Below are 19,560 nucleotides of genomic sequence, written 5' to 3'. Positions count from 1 at the left end.
TTTGTTTGTTTGTTTGTTTGTTTGAGACAAGGTTTCTCTGTGTAGCTTTGCGCCTTTCCTGGAACTCACTTGTTAGCCCAGGCTGGTCTTGAACTCATAGAGATCCGCCTGCCTCTGCCTCCCAAGTGCTGGGATTAACGGCGTGCGCCACCACCGCCAGGCTAATTTTGTATATTTGTATGTGTTTATGTGCGGGTGTGTGCACATGAGTGCTGGTGCCAGTAGAGAGTAGAAATGCTAGATTCCCTGGAGCTAAGGTACAGGTGGTTGTGAGCCACCCCGCATGGGTGCTGGGATGAAAACTTGGGTCCTCTACAAGAGCAGTGTTCACTCACCACTGAACCATCCTCCCAACCCTACTTCTTTTTATTTTTAATAAAAACAATGAAGAGTAGAACAGAGCCAGATGCAGTCAATCTATACGAGGACAGTCATCTCTGTGACGGTGCACAGCTCTCCTGTGATGGAGTGGCAGCAGCCATAAACATGCATTAAAGAATGAGTGAAGAGAGCCGGGCGGTGGTGGCACACACCATAAATCCCAGCACTTGGGAGGCAGAGGCAGATGGATCTCAGTGAGTTCAGAGGCCAGCCTGGGCTATACATGAGTTCCAGGACAGCCAGCAGTCAGGACTATTTTACACAGAGAAACCCTGTCTCAAAAACCGCCCCCCCCAAAAAAAAGAACGAAGAAAGCGACAGCCAGGGGGTGACATTCACAGTGCCATATGCCTTGTGGGGAGAAGACGTGAGTGGAAAACATGACTGGGGCCAGAGAACGCTCAGCAACAGAAGCAGATCCAGAAATGACAGCAGAGCAGCACGTGAGAACGCAGACTATCTCCCACTCAGACCACACACACTCAAGGATGTAAAGGAAAACAAGTAAGTGGTGACAGGTGAACACAGGCTGGCTAAGTCACTGGAAATCCCATTGGAAATGAGGAACAATGCCAGAGAAAAGGCAGGTCCTGTTGGGTGGTGCGCCCGCCCGGGCAGGTGACACATACCTTTTTATTCTTTTTTATTTTTTGTTTTTTTAAGACAGGGTTTCTCTGTGTTGTTTTGGAGCCTGTCCTGGATCTCACTCTGTAGACCAGGCTGGCCTCTACTCACAGAGATCCACCTGCCTCTGCCTCCCAATTGCTGGGAGCACACCTTTAATCCCAGCACAATATAAATAAAGATCGTTTCAGAACAAAGAATGTCACTAGCTACATCATGGCTGGGGGACAATTCCTCAAGACACAACAGTCCTTGTTGTATATATACAGACTTTGAAGATTAATGACGTCTGAGAAACCCTGGCAGAACTAAGTGTGTGCAAATACATAATAACTTCTCAGCAACTTACAGAATAAATGGACAGGAAAAGCCAATCACCAGAAACTCAAATTCTACCCATCAATTTGACTTCAACCTTATTCTATTTAAAGAACACTGTATCGGAGATTATGAGGGTCCAGCCCCTCAATAGTCCCCTCCCAGGGTCAGGGAAGAATCTACAACCAGCTGATAATTTAATCTTTGATGATAGGAAATGAATCTCTGTACAGGAAACTCCTTAGTCCATACGCTTTATTACTCTGTGCTAGTTCTCTCTCTACACAGCTTCTATCTGCTCTCATGCCTAGCTCCTTTCTTGCCTGATTCCTCTCTACCTTTATCTGTTGTCCCCTCTAGGTTCTTTAATTCTCTCATCTTAGTTCTGCCTCTTCCAGGTTCTCATCCATCTAGTTCTTTCCCATCTCAGCTCCTCTCCCATCTCCTTCTCTCTCATCTTGTTCTTCCCCATCTGACTCTTCCTCATCTTCCATCTCGTTCCTCTAGTACTCTCTTTTAGCCCTTCAATCTAGTTCTTCCCCATCTGTTTGTTCCTCTCCAGTTCTTCCCCATCTAGTTCTTCCATTCTCTTTTCTCTTCTCCGACTCCTTATTCTCTCAGTTCTCTACATTTCATCTAAGTCTCCCAGGAATATAGTTATAAACCCAAGCAATAGCAATCCCCTAGTCGAGCGAGGTACCAGGCTTGAATTCTATGGAGTCATAAAGGTAGATATGAATTTTTATCAGGCAGTGACCACCAGGCTTTCTTTTACAGTCCAAAATGGGAGTGGTAAAAGAGGAGGTCAACTGAGCGCTAATGACCGGTTAGTATATGAGAAAGGGGATCTGTGTGCTCAGTCTACATTCTGAGACGTGGTTAGGTAAGAAGTTAGGGGTCTATAAAGTTAGTAAGGCTGTAAGAAAGGAGCTTCCGAGCTAAATTGTGTATAGCTGTTACTTAAGGTCCACCTGACCTAGGAGGTGTCTCCTTGTGGAATTGATCTTAAATCAGGAGACTAGCATGTGGTGGTCTGGACTGTTATTTCTGTTAGTCCTTGAAAGTGGCTAAGGGAGATAATCTGATTCCAGTGCTGAAAGGGGAGAAATGAAGGACTGGTGGGAAGGAAGCCTTTCCTGAGGCTGTTCTCCAAATACCTGGAATGTGTATGTCCAGAGAGTGATCAGTCCACACTGTTAGCACTTCTTAGGGGAAAATCAATTGGGAAAACTATGAAGGCCCACATGATTTTCATAACAGAAGACAGCTGATATATAACAAGCCAAATAACACCAAACACTCCTTGGAATTTGGCTTCCTCTGAGGGAATTCCTCGATCCCTTCAGGTAGTAGCTTTGCCATAACCAGCTGAGTTCTTATAATATTTTCCTGTGGCCCGCAGCAACACTGAAGCCTACAAAAGAGGCATTATTTCTAAGTGGCCTGTGTTACCAAGACCATATACCAGACCATGAAAGTTTTGATCATTTAAAGCACTGAAGAACTCAGGAGTATGAGACAAGAGGATTGTCACAAGTTAAGATAGAAACGTGGGCTACATAATAAGTTCTGGTCAAGCCTGGAGAGCTTTTCTCAAATAAAAAGAAAATTAAAAACCAGGAGACTAGAAAGAAGGCTCAGTGGTTAAAAAGAACTTGCTGCTCTTCCCAGAGGACCCAGGTTCAATTCCCAATACCCACACAGCAGCTCAGAACCATCTGTAACTCCAGTTCCAGAGGATCAGACACCTCTTCTGGCCTCCATATGTACTGTATGCACACAGGGCACAGTACATAGATGTAGGCAAAACACCTATACTCATAAAACTTAAAATTACTTTTAAAAAATCAAAAGGATTGAAATTATGTTAAATCATATAAGGACTATTCTCAAACCAGGCCGACACTGAACACTTGAATCCAAACTCCAAGACCAAACACTAGGGAATTAAAAGCAGTTCAGGTTAACTACCATACTCTTAGAACTTCTGACCTGGCTTCCCAAACAATGGTAACTGACAAGGGTCTCAGTCACTTCTGCTGCTGCTGACACAAAGCTCTGATGAAAGCCACCAAAGGAAGAAAGAACTTCTGTCTTAGTTCAGGTTTTTGTTACTGTGAAGACACCACACCCTGCAAGGCAACTCTTGTAAAAAGTTGGGGTGGTTCCTACAGTTTCAGAGGTTCAGTCCATTATCATGGCAGGGAGCATGGCGGGGAGCATGGCGGTGGCAGGCAGATGTGCTGGAACTGAGAGTCCTACATCGTGACTCAGAGGCAACAGCAAGTCAACTGACTTACCCTGAGTGAAGATTGAGAGACCCCCGAGTTCACCCCACAGTGACACACTACCTCCAACAAGGCCACACCTCCTAATAGTGTCACTCCCTATGAGGGCCATTTTCTTTCAAACCACTACACTTGAAGTGGGCTCACGGTCCAGGTCTCAGTCTGTTGTGACGGGTTAAGTCACAGCAGTGGGGCCTGGCAGCAGCTGGGCATATGGCAGCCAGTCAGGAAGCAGAGTCAAATTATCGTCAGACTTTCCTCCGTCTTACACACTCCAGGATTGTAACACAAACTGCTAAACGGTCTTATTAATAAAAAACCCAGAGCCAGATACTGGGGTGAAAGCTGAAAGATCAGAGGAATAGAATAGGCCAGCCACAAGTTCTTTCCGCTAGGAAATCCTCAGCCCAAGAGAGTTACTTCCTGTATACTCATGCCCATCTACCATTTTTGCCCTGCCATCTTACTTCCTCTCTGCCCAGCTACATCACTTCCTCTTTCCGCCCAGCTCTGCCACTTCCTGCCTGTCTGTACAGACCTCCAGACCTCTATGATTAACTAACGCTGGGATTAAAGGCATGTGCCACCACGCCTGGCTCTGTTCCCAGTGTGGCCTTGAACTCACAGAGATCCAGATAAATCTCTGCCTCCCCAAATGCTAGGAGTAAAGGCGTGTGCTACCACTGCCTGACCTCTATGTTTAATATAGTGCCTGGCTTTGTCCTCTGATCCCCAGGCAAGTTTTACTTGTTAGAGCACAAATAAAGTATCACTACACAGGATCCCTGTCCAGGGAATGATGCTACCCACAGTGCGAGGGTCTCTGCATCTCAATTAACCTAATCAAGATAAGCCCCCGCCCCCAGGACCATCTCCCAGGTGACTGTAGATCTCATTAAGGGGATCAGCACCTCTGGGTACCATGTCATCTTCACAGTCACCCTTTTGCCCTGCTTGGTCTCTGGAGCCTAACTCAGAAGCACTCCTACTTTGCGAAAGATCTCTGTTCCATGGGGTTGCAACAGCTACCCAAGACTGGGTAATTTACAAAGAAAAACATTCATTTCTTACAGTTCTGAAGGCCTGAGGGCACGTCAAACGGCCACCTCCAGGGGCACAGACCTTGCTGGCCATCTCATAGCAAGAGATCAAAGGTCCAGAGAGCACATGCACAGAAGGGGGATAAACCCATTCTTATGACTCCCTTGGTTGTGGGAGCCCACAGAGGTTTCCTAGTGAGAGCTGAGCTCGCTTTACACAGCAGGGCTGCATTAGGGGATGGCTTGACCACATGCATGGTCACCAGGTGTTTCCGATCTGCACTTGGCTGTGCTACATACAGGGAGGTCTTTTGATCCAAACCTTGGCACTCTTTAAAAGCCCTGGAGAAGAGACAGAAGGGGCTGGTAGGTTTTGACCCAGGCCCTCCCGAGCCCATCCTGTGCTTCTGTCTCTCTCTCCTCTATATTTCTAGCTAAATCTCTTATCCCTCACTCCTTAAGAGTCCCTGGGGTAAATAAATGTAGGAGCTGGTCCCCACACTTGGTAATAGCATGAATTTGTGCATGAAGGCGAGCTTAAAGGCCAATCATCACTGCTGCAATAGTGATCTCATCTCCAAACCTTAACTTTAGGAAATGCATTCACACCACAGCACTGGGGTATCTGTTAGGCACAGAGAAACACTCCTAGGGGAGCCTTTCTCCTGATACTAGCACCTCTTCTCATAGTCAACCAAATCACTGTCCACATACAGCTTTTTTCTACATTGAAGTAAGGCACATGCCCTTCAGAGTTCTGCAGGTCTCCCAATAGGCATCAAATACCATCAGCACACCAGCAGACTCCTCCATCTGCCTACCCTCTCCAACGAGATGTGAGTTTCGATGTATGGGGGTAGGGAGAAGGCTCCTCCAAGCCTGTCCTTCCTGGGTACCCTCCCACTGTCCATCTGCCATTGCAGCAACATTCAGAACTGGCTTTGCCCTCCTTAGACATTAACCAATAGTAACCCTTCCCAATGACAGGTCTTCAAATTCCCACTGTAGTTCCCACGTCCTCAATGGATTCTAAACACTGATTAATGCTGTAAATATTTGAGTTTAAAAGGATGCATTGTTTTCTAAATCACAAGAAAATTAAAGCTAGGAAATTACAGTTCCTTTAAGGAACAGAGACGCTGGGGAGAAGGCACAAATGACCACAGAGGACCAGTTGGCAACGAACAGAAAGCTAACGGATCAGACCCAAGTGCACAGGCTCTCAAGTGGGCTGACTAGTGAGACAACCCTGTTTAAGAAACTGTCCTTTGAGTGAGAGGTGCTCATGCTGCCCATCTCAACCTCGGGGAACAAAAGTTGGGAGAAGAAAGAACAAACCTCAAGGAGACAGACTCCCATCTCAAACCCCTACCCTAAAGGAATCAAAACAAAACAAAAAAAAAGCAGCTTTTATAGAGAAACGGGTTTAGGTGAGGCAATGGTGGAAAGTCTGTGTCTGGGCAGGGTCCCAGTCAGCCAGGGGTCTTCTTTTCTCTCGAGGGAGGGAGGGAGGGAGCATGGCAAAGCACTCTGGCCTCCTGGAACACAGAGTTTCTTGAACCTCCATAGGATTAGAGGGTGGAAAACCAGAAGAGAGGGAGCTGGGCAAGGGACAGAGTGAAATCAATCCTCAGAAGAAACTGAAATGCTATGTCAAAGTCAGATGTAAAGAGGACAATCAGACAAGCCATCACAAACATGAGAAATACTCTAGTATCGAAGGCAAACTCAAAGCAAAAAGATAATCCACAGAGCAGTGTCAAGATACAGCACAAGCCCTAGCTAGACAAACAGAAAATAACTACAATAGATCTTACAATTGCACTATTAAGTGTATAGTCTTTCAAAGATTAAATTAAATTTGGATAATTTAACTGAGAAATCTCATGTTCACTCATTACATGTAAACTGAATCCACAGGGGCCAGAGAGATGGCTCAGCAGGTTAAAGGCACTTGCTGCCAAGCCTGAAGCCCCGAGTTCGATTCCCAGAACCCAAGTGGTGAAAGGAAAAAAGCAACTCTCACAAGCTGTCCTCTGACCTTCACACACACACACACACACACACACACACACACACACACACACAACACACAGAGAGAGAGAGACAGAGAGAGGGGGTTATGAAAACTACATGACTAGATACCACAAACTCTGGACTCAGGGTCTAATCCTACAGAGCCTAACTATCAAGTCCCCTGTGATCTGTATCCCCAGTCCTGAACCAGGCAGCTTCCTAGCATGTCAGGATTACTGCATCTGGCTCCTGTGTTGGCTTCCTGACCCCCATCCAGGTGAGACATTTTCCAATATGGTCACAACAATGAATCAACCCTACAGCTGACCTGTCATCCCTCTGCTTATTCTCATGGCTTCTAATACTTAAAATAAGCCCAATTTCCTCCTTCATGGGTCCATATGGTCAGGCCCTGCACTAATGCCATTCCTGACATGCAAGCCTCTTTCCTTTCTGCTCCCCCAATACACAGTGGCAGCATGGGGCTGGGAATCCACTATGGCAGGCCTTCTTTCCCTGGATCTCACTAGGCCCTGGGTTTCTAAAATGGCAACCAAGCTGACTCTCAAGCTACACCTCTTTAAAGCAGTTCTTCAATCACACCCATGTCACCCTCTTTCAGTTTCCTCAGAGAATCTAAAATTCACGACGCTTCTTTCCCTGTGCACGTCTGTCTCTGCTAACTGACAGCAGCAGCAGGAAGAGCTCTGCTCTAACAAACACTTATCTCCAACACTTGATTTTAACCATCTGTCATGGGGTGCATGGCAGCTCACTTCCCAGCACTCAGGAGGTGAGGCAGGAGGATGCTTCACATTCCAAACCAATCAGGACTACAGAGTAAGTTCTAGACCAGATGGGGATACAGAGGGAGACCTTGTCTCAAAAAAGCAAAAGTGTCTGTCATTCTCATGAAAACAGGACAGAACCTATTTTATCCCTTGCTCTAGTGCCAAGACTCTGGTACAGGACTATTTACTCAGTAAATCCTGGTGAATAAACCAATGAACCAATGAATGAATGCTTCCTTCTCCCTCTAGTCCCTAACAGTCTATGGTTAGGCAATCATTTCTGCTAAGTCACATGCTGTTGGCCTACACTGTCATGTTTGGTTGCTAGTTTTTTGTTTATTGTTGCCAGTGTTGGGGTCAACAGCCTGTATAAGTCTGCTACTAAGTCTCCTTATAGGAATTATTAAAGTTAGGTCTCCTTACATCTACCCATCCTCTAAGTTCCAAACTTATGGAAATGACATATTAAGCTAAATGCAAAGCTTCAAATAAAGCTTGATGGCTTTGTTGAAATTAATTTTTAAAATGTCTTTTAAAAATTCATGTAAAATATTACAAGTCAAAAATAAGCAAATCTTTCAAGTTATAATCCACAAATTTTCATGTCAGTGGCCAGCAGAGAAGGAACACTCCCTAACATGATAGTTGGGGGGAAATGTTAGGTTTTAACAAGCATGTCCATCTTGCCAGTGTAGAGAAACCACCACAAGGACTGCCTCCTAAGGACTTACACCGAGTCCATCGTCAGGCAGCTTACCCAGAGGTGCTCATTAAGTGTGGCACACAGGGAGTGCGGCTGGAGGCTTGTGGGCACCCTAAGCATCTAATTACTTCAAGCAAAAGGCCACACTCTCAGTTTCTCACATGTTCTTTTTATTCAAGGGTTTACTCACAGGCAGTATTTTAAGTCAGGCTTTTTAAATTAAAGGCCTAAACTACGAAATTTTGTGAATGTGACACTGGCGAAGAATGAGCATCTGGATAATTTAAACCCTCATTACCCTGGAGTCCAAGTCTGTAACACGGAACGCCAAGATCGGAATCATTCAAAACAAACAATTGAAAACCACAGGTGCTGGGTGAATTTGTCAATGAAGAGAAACGTCAGTTTCAGCCTTGCAGAGTATGAAACCAGCAACTAGTTCTTCTGTGGCAGAGCATCAGCTGGGCTTCAGAACTTTGCCTGTAAAGTCTCTTTCTCCATCATCAGATCTGCGTACCTCTGCTGCAGCTCTTTCTCTCGATCCTGTTGGCGCTGCACATCTTCTTTCAGACACTTAAAGAGAGAAATAATCCAGTGACTTCAAACCTAAGTCCATCTTACAAACAGCTGTCTAACTGACAGTTCTCAGGAAGGCTACAGTTCCCAGAGAAACAGTCTAGATCTCTGCTATAAAACGAATACCGCAGCCATTCTTTGCTCTAGTCATTTGATTACCATCTTGTAAAACCTCTGCTGCTATCTCAATAACGAAGCCGCTGCAGTCTTCCCAATACTCAGAACACACTGCAAACAGCCCTGACTGTCCTGAAGCTGGGCAGGGCCTAGAGTGCACACGAGGGAGTTAAATCTAAACCCACTTTGGCCAAAGGATCTGATGTTCTGGACTGAGCAGCTAGGCTCTCAGCATCTTCAATCACAAAACTGAAGAAGCTGCCTTCATTTCCCCAGAGCCACAGAGATGGCAAGCCATTAAGTCTCAGGGGACCAGTCAGATTTACTCATCTATGCTCGAAAACAAAATGGAATGAGCAAAGCCTTCCCAGCAGCAATCATTGCTTGTTACCAACTACACATAGGTGGATCTAGATGAGAGAGTCAGAAACCCACTCCTCACCAGGACCGGCTTCAGAGAAAACCTGCTAGAGCGAGGAGAAAGGGAAGCCGGAGTGAGTAACTCTCCAGAGCTCTCCCTTCTGAGCAATGAGACAGCACATGCTGTTACCTCTAGCCTCCGGGGAATAGCAGAGTCTTCATGTTTCTTGAGTTCTTCAAAAGTGCGTAGCTCCAAGTGAGCCTGTTCAATCTGGTCCCATAAGTCATTCAACTGTTTCATGAGCCCCATAGCACGAGACTGGTAACCACCAAGCAAAATTTTCATCTTCTTTTCCATCTTTGCGGCTCTCTTGGCTTCGGTTGTCATGTGACCCCTGTTTATCTGGGGAGTTGGGGAGGGAGTGGAGAATCACATCAGTAGACAGGAGAGAAGCAGATTATTAGATAACAGGACTAAGTGACAACCACCCGGCTCCTCTCACTCCACTGACAGAATACAGAAAACAAGACTGGCCTCAGCAATGCGTTACCTTACACTCAAATATCCCTCACTTCACCCACAGTTCAATCCCAAAGCAGGTTTGACTTCTGGAGTGTGGGGAACTGCTGTCTACCTTGTGCAATGACTTCTGTGATCATTCTGGACTACCACCTAGCCGTCTCTTTGACACCTCAAAATTCACTTCCGAATCACACATCGGTTCCCCTTTTATACTGAACAACATTCCGCTCCTGCACAAAAGGCCCACTGGAAAAGTATTTTTATACCCACCCACCTCCCTCTTACTTTACTGAAAGTCAGAGTCAAGTAAGCTACTGGGGCAGGGAAAGAGTACTGCGTGTATGTGCCTTGGAACCTAGGATGGAGCTAAAATGACTTTAAATAACGCTCCTTTAAACCCTGTCATTCTTTCCACATTGTATACAGGTCAAGCTTTTATGCTTCTGCAACTGACTTGAGCCCACGTCAACTGCTGCTGTGCTCCTTGTTTTCCTCTCGTGGGTAGTCAATCAAGTCAGCTCCACAGCAGGACACACTGCCAGAAAGGCCAACAACTACTGGTGAGGCAGGCAGCATGAGCAGGCTAAGAACCACTGGACTGTCCACCATGCCACCAGCTGTTCTGATGGAGCAGGCCTCCATTTCCCCATCAGCAGTAAGATGGCAGTCACTGCTGAGTCAACTGTGAAACTTCAAGGAGAGACTGTACATAAAAACCCTCAGGCACCCACACCCTGCACAGAATAAGCAATCAACAACGGTGAGCTCTGATTACAATGAATGTTTACAGATACGGAGAGCCCAACCATTTCACTCCTCTCTAATCACTAAAGGGATGAGGGAAAGACCTGAAAATCTTTACATTCCAACTTCAACAGAGGATAATGTAGACGTCCTGAGGAAAAAAGCAGAGAGCAACTGTGCTTTCTTTTAGGTGGGCAATGTGCCTTCTGCAAACCACCATATCAAATGACATACACTGGACCTCTGTTCTACAGGGCAGTGTTATCATAACACGGAATCTTGGTACTCTTTGACTTGATGAGAAGGTTTTCTAACCATGAAGTTCAAACAAGGTGATGAATTCTTGAGTACTCTGAGCCAGTAATTTTCTTCCCAAAATATACCCAAGTGAAGATATGCCATGGCAAAAACATATACACCATGTTCACAACACTATTCATAACCCCACTGTCCACCCACTGTGCATGGGTAAACAAAATGAGCTATTACCTACACTATGGAGCAGCACCCAGCCATAAAAAGCGGGAAGTACTAGCACATGCTACAACTCAGTGAACTTGCAGAGCTCAATGTTTAGTAAAAGCAGCCAGTCACAAATGCCAACACACTGCATAATTTCACTTCCTTAAAGGATCAAGAATGGACCAATCTACAGCATGGAAAGCAATTAGTCTGTCTACAGCTGCATAGCTTAAGAAAAGGGAGTTACTGCAATGGGTACAGTGTTTCTTGCTGGGGTGAGGAAAATGTCCCAAAGGTAACTAACTAACTGTAGTGCCATCTGCACAGCTCTGGGAGCACAGGAGAAACAGCAATCTGTTAACCCTAAAGAAGCTGTCTGAGCTGTGTGATTTACACCTCAAAGAGTGTCCTATCAGTGGAAAGGTTATTTCTGAGTGAGAAATAATCCTCACCATTGGCTTGTTTGGGTATAAGCAGAAGAACTCCCCTCTGTCCTTGAAATAAAAAACAGAACTTCTGGATCTAGGTTCTAGAGAAGTGGTATGGAGAAAAATAAAACTATCCTTATGGGCCTGGAGCAAAGGACCCAGCACCCAAGTCACACAGCTCACAACCTCCTCTTAAGTACCAGCTCTGGGTTACCCAATGCTTCTGGCCCCTGTGGGCACCTGCACTCAAGTACACATACCCACACACAGAATTAAAAATAAATTTCTTTAAAAAATTTTTGTTTTGGTTTTGGTTTTTCGAGACAGGGTTTCTCTATGTAGCCCTGGCTGTCCTGGAACTCACTCTGTAGACCAGGCTGGCCTCAAACTCACAGAGATCCTCCTGCCTCTGCCTCCTGAGTGCTGAGATTAAAGGCGTGTGCCACCACCACACGGTAAAAAATTTTAAACTACTCCTAATTTTCACTCACTGCAGCCAAGGAGAGAGACAGTATTTTACACTTACTCTCTCTCCACATCAAACATTCTTGGAGCCTGTCTTTTTAAACTAGTGGTTTTGACCATGGCTAAACTTATAATTATTTGTGAAGCTTTTCAAACTGACCAGCCCCAGATCCTGATTCAGTGATCTCAGACCACTGTCTCCCAAGTCCCCAGAAAGTTCTAATGAGCAGCCAGGTGGAGAATGGATCCAGCTGGGATCAGCAGAGAACTGGTGCCAGCTGTATTCTCTGCCACACCCCCACAACAGTCCCCTTCCACAGGAGCTGAGCAATGAATCCACAGCTGCACCAAGGGCTGTACTGCATGTGACTCAACATGACCTAATACCGCATTAGACTCCATTCACATGTGGCTTTCAACAACACACCCAACAACCCTTAAAAGCATAGAATTTCAAGTTAATACGGTGTGTCTTAAAAATTAGTTATACAAATTAACATTTTCATTGGTTAAGATATCTCAATTAGCTTTACAGTGACCACACTCCACAGATATTCAATTTCCAGTCTGGTTAACAGTTTAATACCTATGTGCAGCAACCATTTAATTAGCCATCGTGGTCCATTTAGCACTGAGTCCTCTGTCTCTGGGAATTACCTCACTCATATAGTTCAGCTGTTTATTATTCCCAAAACCACCAGAGACTTTAAAACTTCAAAGTTGTTAGTTTCCAGTTATTGCCAATGATTATACTTCATTCACCTCAAGCTTTATAAAAATCTGGCTCAACTACAGGTTCAGATAAAATAAATTGAAACACAAGAAAAATTGTCACTAAGTAACTAAATATAGATATATAAATAAAAAATGAAAGATAGCTTTTAATATTAAATTTTAGTTATTGGACACCAGTTGTCTAATTATTAAGATGGGAAGGAAGATATCAATAAGACACAGCCTAAGACTGCTAAGCACACTAGAAAGAAAAGACAGCCCTCAACAACTCCAAGACCTGAAGTGCCAGAAGGTAAAGGCTGGAGGTGTACAAGACAGAAGCCAGGCTGTTATCAGATCCATAATCTTAGGTCCTTTAGAAAACAAGCAAGCAGAGGACTGGGGCAGACAGCAGGGGAGGGACAGACAGCAGGGGAGGGGCAGACAGCAGGGGAAGGGCAGACAGCAGAGAGGCAAACAGGAACATGCACACTGACATGTGTGTATAACTGTCATAATCAAGCCCACTACTCTGGATGCTAACTTAATTTTTTTAATTAGGCATTCGCAGCTGCCCTAATGAAAGTATTTTTGAGTGAACAATACTGGCTTAAGGAAATGCTACAGCATCCCAGAGCTGATTTACCAGATGTTCTTCTAAAAGGGGCAAGGAGCTAGGCTTTCAAACTATTGCATCTTAAAGAACACTTATACTGCCAAATGTGATAGCACACAGAAGCAAGTGGACCTTTGTGAGTTTAAGGTCATAGTTTAAGGTCCAAGCCAGCCAGGGCTACACAGTGAGACACTCATTATATTTATTTAAAAAAAAAAAAAAAAGCCACTTATACTTATCAACATCTTTCAAAAACAGCTATTGAACGAAGGGGGCTAGAGAGACGGCTCACCAGTTCAAAAGCTCTTTGCTGGTCTGCTTCAAAGCACCTGCATTTGGTTCACAGCACCCACCTGCAACTCTCTTCTGGACTCCGTGGGCGCCCACACATGTATGCACACACTGACACATACACACTGACCAGGCAGTGGTGGTACACACCTTTGCCTTTATTACCAGCACTCGGGGGCAGAGGCAGGCCAATCTCTCAGCTTGCCGCCCGTCTGGTCTACAGAGGGAGTTCCAGGACAGCCAGGGTTACACAGAAAAACTGTCCCAGAAAACCAAAACAAACAAATGTTTTTAGTGCTATTCAATTATTTTTAAAAGATAAACATCTTCTAACTGAAAATAAATATAAAATGTTCTAAACTTTAACATGTTCTGAGCACTGACATTTACCTGGATACATTTAACCTCATTTGACAGATCACAAAATTATTTAAAAATGCCGTATTATGAAAGTTTAAAAAATACAATTCCCTTCAGGCTATTTGCATAGGATATAAGAAACTTAGAATTTCCATCCCAAGGCTTCTCACACTGTACACACAGAGACTCCACACTCTGCAACCCAAAACATTTGGGGGTCTAAACATTGTGGAGGGGGGGGGTGTACTCAGCCAGTATGCAGCAGGAGCAAGGAGAGAAGAGTCTAGTTGTGCCTTCACTCTTTAACATCATGGCCCTCCTCTTCAGAACAATGAGGTGAAGTTTGTTTTCTTTCATTACAGGGCAGCTAGTGGCAGGCTTTTCGGCAGCTGCCCAGCCTGTCTGTTGGATCTACTGCAGAAACTGCACATGCACCAACTACTCAAGATAAGAAAGCCCAATGGAATTAACTAAGGGTCTTTGTCCTTGAGGTTTGCATCTTGTACAGCCAATTAGGATCACGCGTGCAGGTGGGCCAGGCTTCCCTGTGAGAAAGTGCCCGCCAACAGGGAGCATCCATCTCTACACAAAGCATCACTCAGGCTCCCTAGAATGACAAACCTGGAGGCAGGCCTGTCACTATGCAGGAAGAGGATTATCAATCTAAAGTCAGCCTGAGTAACTCAGTGAGAGCCTTAGGTTTAGTCAATGCCCAGGACCAACACCACCACAAAGGTGAACTCTACCAATAGGCTATCCTCTTGCCAGCTGAAATACAAACGTTCCTGAAGAACTCCAAATGGGGGAAGAGAGTGGCTTGATGCCGCCAGACAACTCACTTAGAAAGAAACCAACAAACCAACCCACATTCCAGACACATAAACAAGACATGAACTTGTATGTCCCCACATAACAAGATTCAATGCCCAAATGAAGCTATTAAAACTAATTCCTTTATTCTAAACAAGCTATAAAACTATAGAAAATACTTTCCTCCAAGATAGTTCACAGGATTGAAAGGTTACATTTCACAACTTTGTAAGCAGTAGCAAATGTAAACATAATTGGTGCTTATCCAAATTTTACAAAATTTACACTTTCCTGTAGAGTTTAAATGGGAGAAAGTGACCACAGGCCTCTTTTTTTTTTTAATTCCTATTTGCACTATTATACTATAGGTGGAAAACATGGCACATGATCATTTTAACTTAATTTTAAAACTTTCTTTTCCCTTACATACTGAGTTTACACACAAAAGGTTGTGGGTGAACCTGGAAAGACATTACTGCTCTTGCAGAGGACCCCAGCTGGGTTCCCAGCACCCACACAGCCATCTGTAACTCCAGTTCCAGGAGATCCAACACCCTCTTCCAGCCTTCATGGCCAAGGCACGCGCGCGCACACCCGCCATAAAATTGAATGCATTTTTGAAATGTAACACAGCAAGTGTATGTGTGTCCACGTGTGTTCTGGACAGAGCCTGTGGTGACTGCATCTAAAGAGCAGGCTCATGAATAGTAAGCTTCTTTTCTTCTGCAGTTTTTCTAGTTCTCCTAAATTTTCTACAAAGCACAGGTATTATTTTTAGAAAAACGTCTAGAAATGTTATTTTTAAGTGCATAGAAGAGAAACTGTCTAAAAAAGACTGGCCAGAGACCAATGGAAAACTGATGGTCCCCAGGAGATGAATCAGTGGACCTGTAAGTGTTTCCTCGGGTCATTACAAAGGGAGCTGTATGGGACTTATAAAAGTGTAATTGTTACTTTCAAGCTCACTGAGTTTGTTAAGGTTACTAAGCTTAAGTAATTCCAAAATAAACATATTCTCCTTGGGTCTCCAGTACTGTCTGCAGTTTAAGTCCATTCCAATGAGGTTCAGAGGCATTCAGAGCATCCCTCACTGAATAGAACTGAATATAATGTGAATGCAGAATATAACCTTATATAAAAACAGGTTTAGAGACACACAAAATAAACACAGCAGACGGCAGTTCCCTGCCCAGTCTATCACTCAGTGATCCTGTCACAGCAAGGACGTATCAGTCACCACACCACTTGCAGACAAGTCAAGAGTGCCTCTCCTCTCACTGCCACACTCCTCACTAACATCAGGTTTTCCAGTGGCCCTTCCCTCTACTGATAACATGCAGGTCGGAGTAAGTGATTGCAGCCAGCATCCATCTGACTTAGCAGACATCAGACTGCACCCAATGAAGCAAGCTAGCCAGCAAGGCAGTCGCCAGGCAGAGCAGCACAGAACATGGTGAGTCTGCATAGGTTAGGAGGAGAAACACAAACAACCTGTAATGAACTCAACTCATGCCGAGGACTAAAACAACATGGCTGTGCTGCTCAATCTCTGACCTGAGTTCTTGCCAGAGACAACTGAGAACTCTGCCCATGCCCTGAAGGGGCATGACAAACAGCAGCATATGGGAAAGAGAATCACAAAGAACTGAAGAGCCTTCTCTGTACCTCACACCACCTATTCCAGCCTGTGTCCCAGCCTCAGGAGAATAGAAACAGCTACCGAGGTATTTCCAGCACACACTTCTCTATCCAGTACTGCCCACCAACTTAATCCTTAAGTTTTCACTCTGGAGTATGAAGTACATTTTTCCCTGTGTTAAAATACCTGCCTTTATAATGAAAAGCACTGAAAAATGGGATCCACTATACAGCCAATTCTGCTGAAATACAAGCCTCAGGAAAGTCAGGGTCCTTGGCAGAGTTTTCCAAATACACCAAGAAGGCCTTTAAATTGCTATCTGTGTTCTTTAAGCCACTTATTTCCAAGAAGTCAACATTACATAATATTTCCTGACTACACTGACTATGCCAATAACATACAGGGAACGGTGTCCCCACTGGGTCTGGTTTCTACCTGAGAAAAGCCTTTCCATTTTTATAGCTAACATGACAAAATCCACTTTCCTGCCAAGCTTCCTCAATACGGAAGTTTAGCTACGATCTCCAATACTATTAAACTTAATGGCAGGGCCTAAATTCAGACTTTTCATTTCACTTCTATACCTACTGGAAATTGCTTCACTCAAACTAATTATGCCTTCAGATGATTTCCTGTTTCCACTTGAAGTGGAGACAAATTAGGACACTTCAGGTTCTCTCTGCATACACAGATGTGACTCGGTACCTAGCATCATCCAAAAATGGGGCCTTCCACTAGCATTCTCCAGATAAACGAAGCCCACAGAAGTGCTTGTCTGTCTTGTCTGTGCTGTGCCCAACCTGGAGCAATGACTGAACACAGCAGGACCTGGTAATCGTCATTAAATGTGTGCATACATAAGGGAAAAGCATTTCAACAATTTGGTGACATTTCTTCTACAATGAATGACAGCCGTCCTTCGTTTTCCAAGAGTTATGCACATAACAGAAACCAAGCCTCTCAGTTACTCTGGGGGAAATCACTAGAAACAGCAAAAGCTCTAACCTCCCACAGGACCTTATAATAGCCCAGGCACAGAACTTCGGCCGCATGCTAAGATGTCTCTGTAAGATAGGCTTGCACAACTTTCCTGAACTCTCTTTTCTGCTTGCCCCTTTTCAAACAAATGTCTGACAAGGTTTTAGTTCATTCTGCTTCCAAAGCAGAATGGAATCCCTGCATTCAGTTATAATGCAGAAGTCTTCCACTTCTGACCTGTAACTCCAGTGCGTGTGTTGAATAGGCCCTGCAGTGCACCAACACACTCAACCACATTCCTATCAAATGAAATGGTTCTATTGGTTTTAAGTTATCTTAAGGATTTTTTTATTTAAGTGCTAAGTTCCAAATATTAATCATGAGTGTGGCTCAAAAACTACTAACAGTATAAACTTCAGAACATATTTTTTAGTACACTTAGGAAATACCAGCCACGACAACTCTTGATGTCTTCTTGCCCGATGGGCTTAAGATGGAGCCACAATTTGGACTCACTATTCCAAAGCTCAGCATGGCACAATGTGCTTTCCCAGAAAGCCCTGAGCCTCAGTGGAGGTTTAGCAGTTAGTTTACACCATCTAATTGCAGTTCCCTCCCACAACAAACTCTGAATGATGTTTATAACTAGCAATCAACTTAGATGATGAAAGAATCACCACACAATTGAAATGAAATATTTATGTATTTCAAACCAGTACAACTTTGTCTTCAGAAGCTATGAGAGTCTAGCTGTGAATTACTTTACAGCAGGAAACAAAGATGGACGCTTTGTTTATTTGGATCTCTGAGTTGCTTTTCCCTGAAGATTTAATAAACTCTCTTTTGGAATAAGAAGAGTTTACTAATTGAAGGATTTAATTAAGTATTCCTTAAAAGTAACTAGCTGGGTTAACAATGAGCCAAGTTACCCAGGAGTAAAAGAAGAATTACTCAGACTGTTTTATAAATATTCTTCCAAAAATCACCAATCCTTCAACAAAAATAGTTCAACGGAAGATTTCAGTTCCTGGTACTGAACTGAACAAAGGGAACCACATGTTTTTAATGACTGCCCATAAACGAGCCGAATAAATCTCCAACAGAAGGAACAGCAGAGGCTCTTCCTGTACTTTCCCTTCAGAATTCCCAGGACCGATTCAACAGGGAAGGAAGAGCGACTGTACCTGACGGCACACTCACTCTGTGACATTTACTCGCCGTCATGAAAGTTAGTACCTCAGCAGAGCAAATGAAATTCAGGGGAAAAGTTTTTTAAACAGCACAAAATGTCTTTGCCATTTGCAGCAGAGTTTACCCGCCTCAAAATGAGAAGATTTTCAAACTGAGAGATTGAAGTATTTATATATAAATGTTACAAGGAAGCATTCCAAACAGCCTACCAATCAATTACGAAGCTGGCCTTAGATCAGGATTACACTAACTACCATTTATAAGAAACGAAGTCTGCACAACACGAAGTATAACCTACAATTTAACCACTCATGTTCTGTCTCCAAGAATTTTTATCTATGAATTAAACAGAGCAACAGTACCACCTGCTGGAAGCTATAAAACTACAACTCGACGGACCTGGCATTGCAAGACTAATTTCCTAACTCAACAGGCACATAGGCACGACCATAGATATCTTACACCTGTGGTTGTAAAGGTTAAATTAACATGTTCATATAAAAAGATATTGCTTTTTCCCGTTCATTTCTATGGCCCCACACAGCCCCAACCACCCAAAGTTTTGTATCTAGATTTAGGTCTTAATAAAAATACTCTTAAATTTGCTTTCTGTAAAGGAAAACAGAGGAAACTGAGGCCATTTTCTGCATCCAATGGTCTAAAGAACCCCTTTTTCCTCCCCCACCCATCCCACCTTGGCCTCAGAGACATCCCTAAAGACCACCATTAAGAACCCACAAGACATCCTGGATGTAGTGGTGCACACCTTTAATCTCAGCACTTGAGAGGCAGAGACAACTGAGTTTCAGGCCAGTCTGGTCTACACAGTTAGTTCCAGGGTCAGTCAGAGTTACATAGTAAGACCCTCTCTCAAAAATATCAAAAAGAAAAAAAGGACTCCACAAGCCAACCTGGAACCACAATCTACAGAGCTTCTGGAATTCAAACTATGCACGTTGTATTAAGAAAGCACACGCCATGAACTGCTGTTACTAGGCTTCATGCTTTACAGACAGGAAATCACAGAAGCCACTGTCTACATAATAGCCCTACTCTAACTCAAACTTCTGGATGTCAGGATGCACACGAATGTTCTTAAGTTCTGTATACGTGCTGTCTAGGCCA

The 19,560-nt window shown here is 44.0% G+C and overlaps 1 protein-coding gene across 1 annotated transcript in view; it reads right to left on the bottom strand.

Moving 5' to 3' along the window:
• Positions 1-8,314: 8,314 nt before the first annotated feature.
• Positions 8,315-19,560, bottom strand: part of Cdc5l (cell division cycle 5 like) — a 35,832-nt gene continuing 24,586 nt past the window's right edge. Inside the window, exons 15-16 of the mRNA XM_036168446.1 lie at positions 9,405-9,617; positions 8,315-8,734 (exon numbers count right to left, since the gene is read on the bottom strand). Coding sequence (XP_036024339.1) covers positions 8,630-8,734; positions 9,405-9,617 — 318 coding nt within the window. The 3' untranslated portion in view covers positions 8,315-8,629. The remainder of the gene's footprint in view (positions 8,735-9,404; positions 9,618-19,560) is intronic.

The sequence above is a fragment of the Onychomys torridus genome, chromosome 18 (assembly GCF_903995425.1).
Source record: "Onychomys torridus chromosome 18, mOncTor1.1, whole genome shotgun sequence".
Classification (NCBI taxonomy): Eukaryota; Metazoa; Chordata; class Mammalia; order Rodentia; family Cricetidae; genus Onychomys; species Onychomys torridus.
Note: the sequence above shows the minus strand (reverse complement) of the source record. Positions and strands in the feature narration are given on the sequence as shown.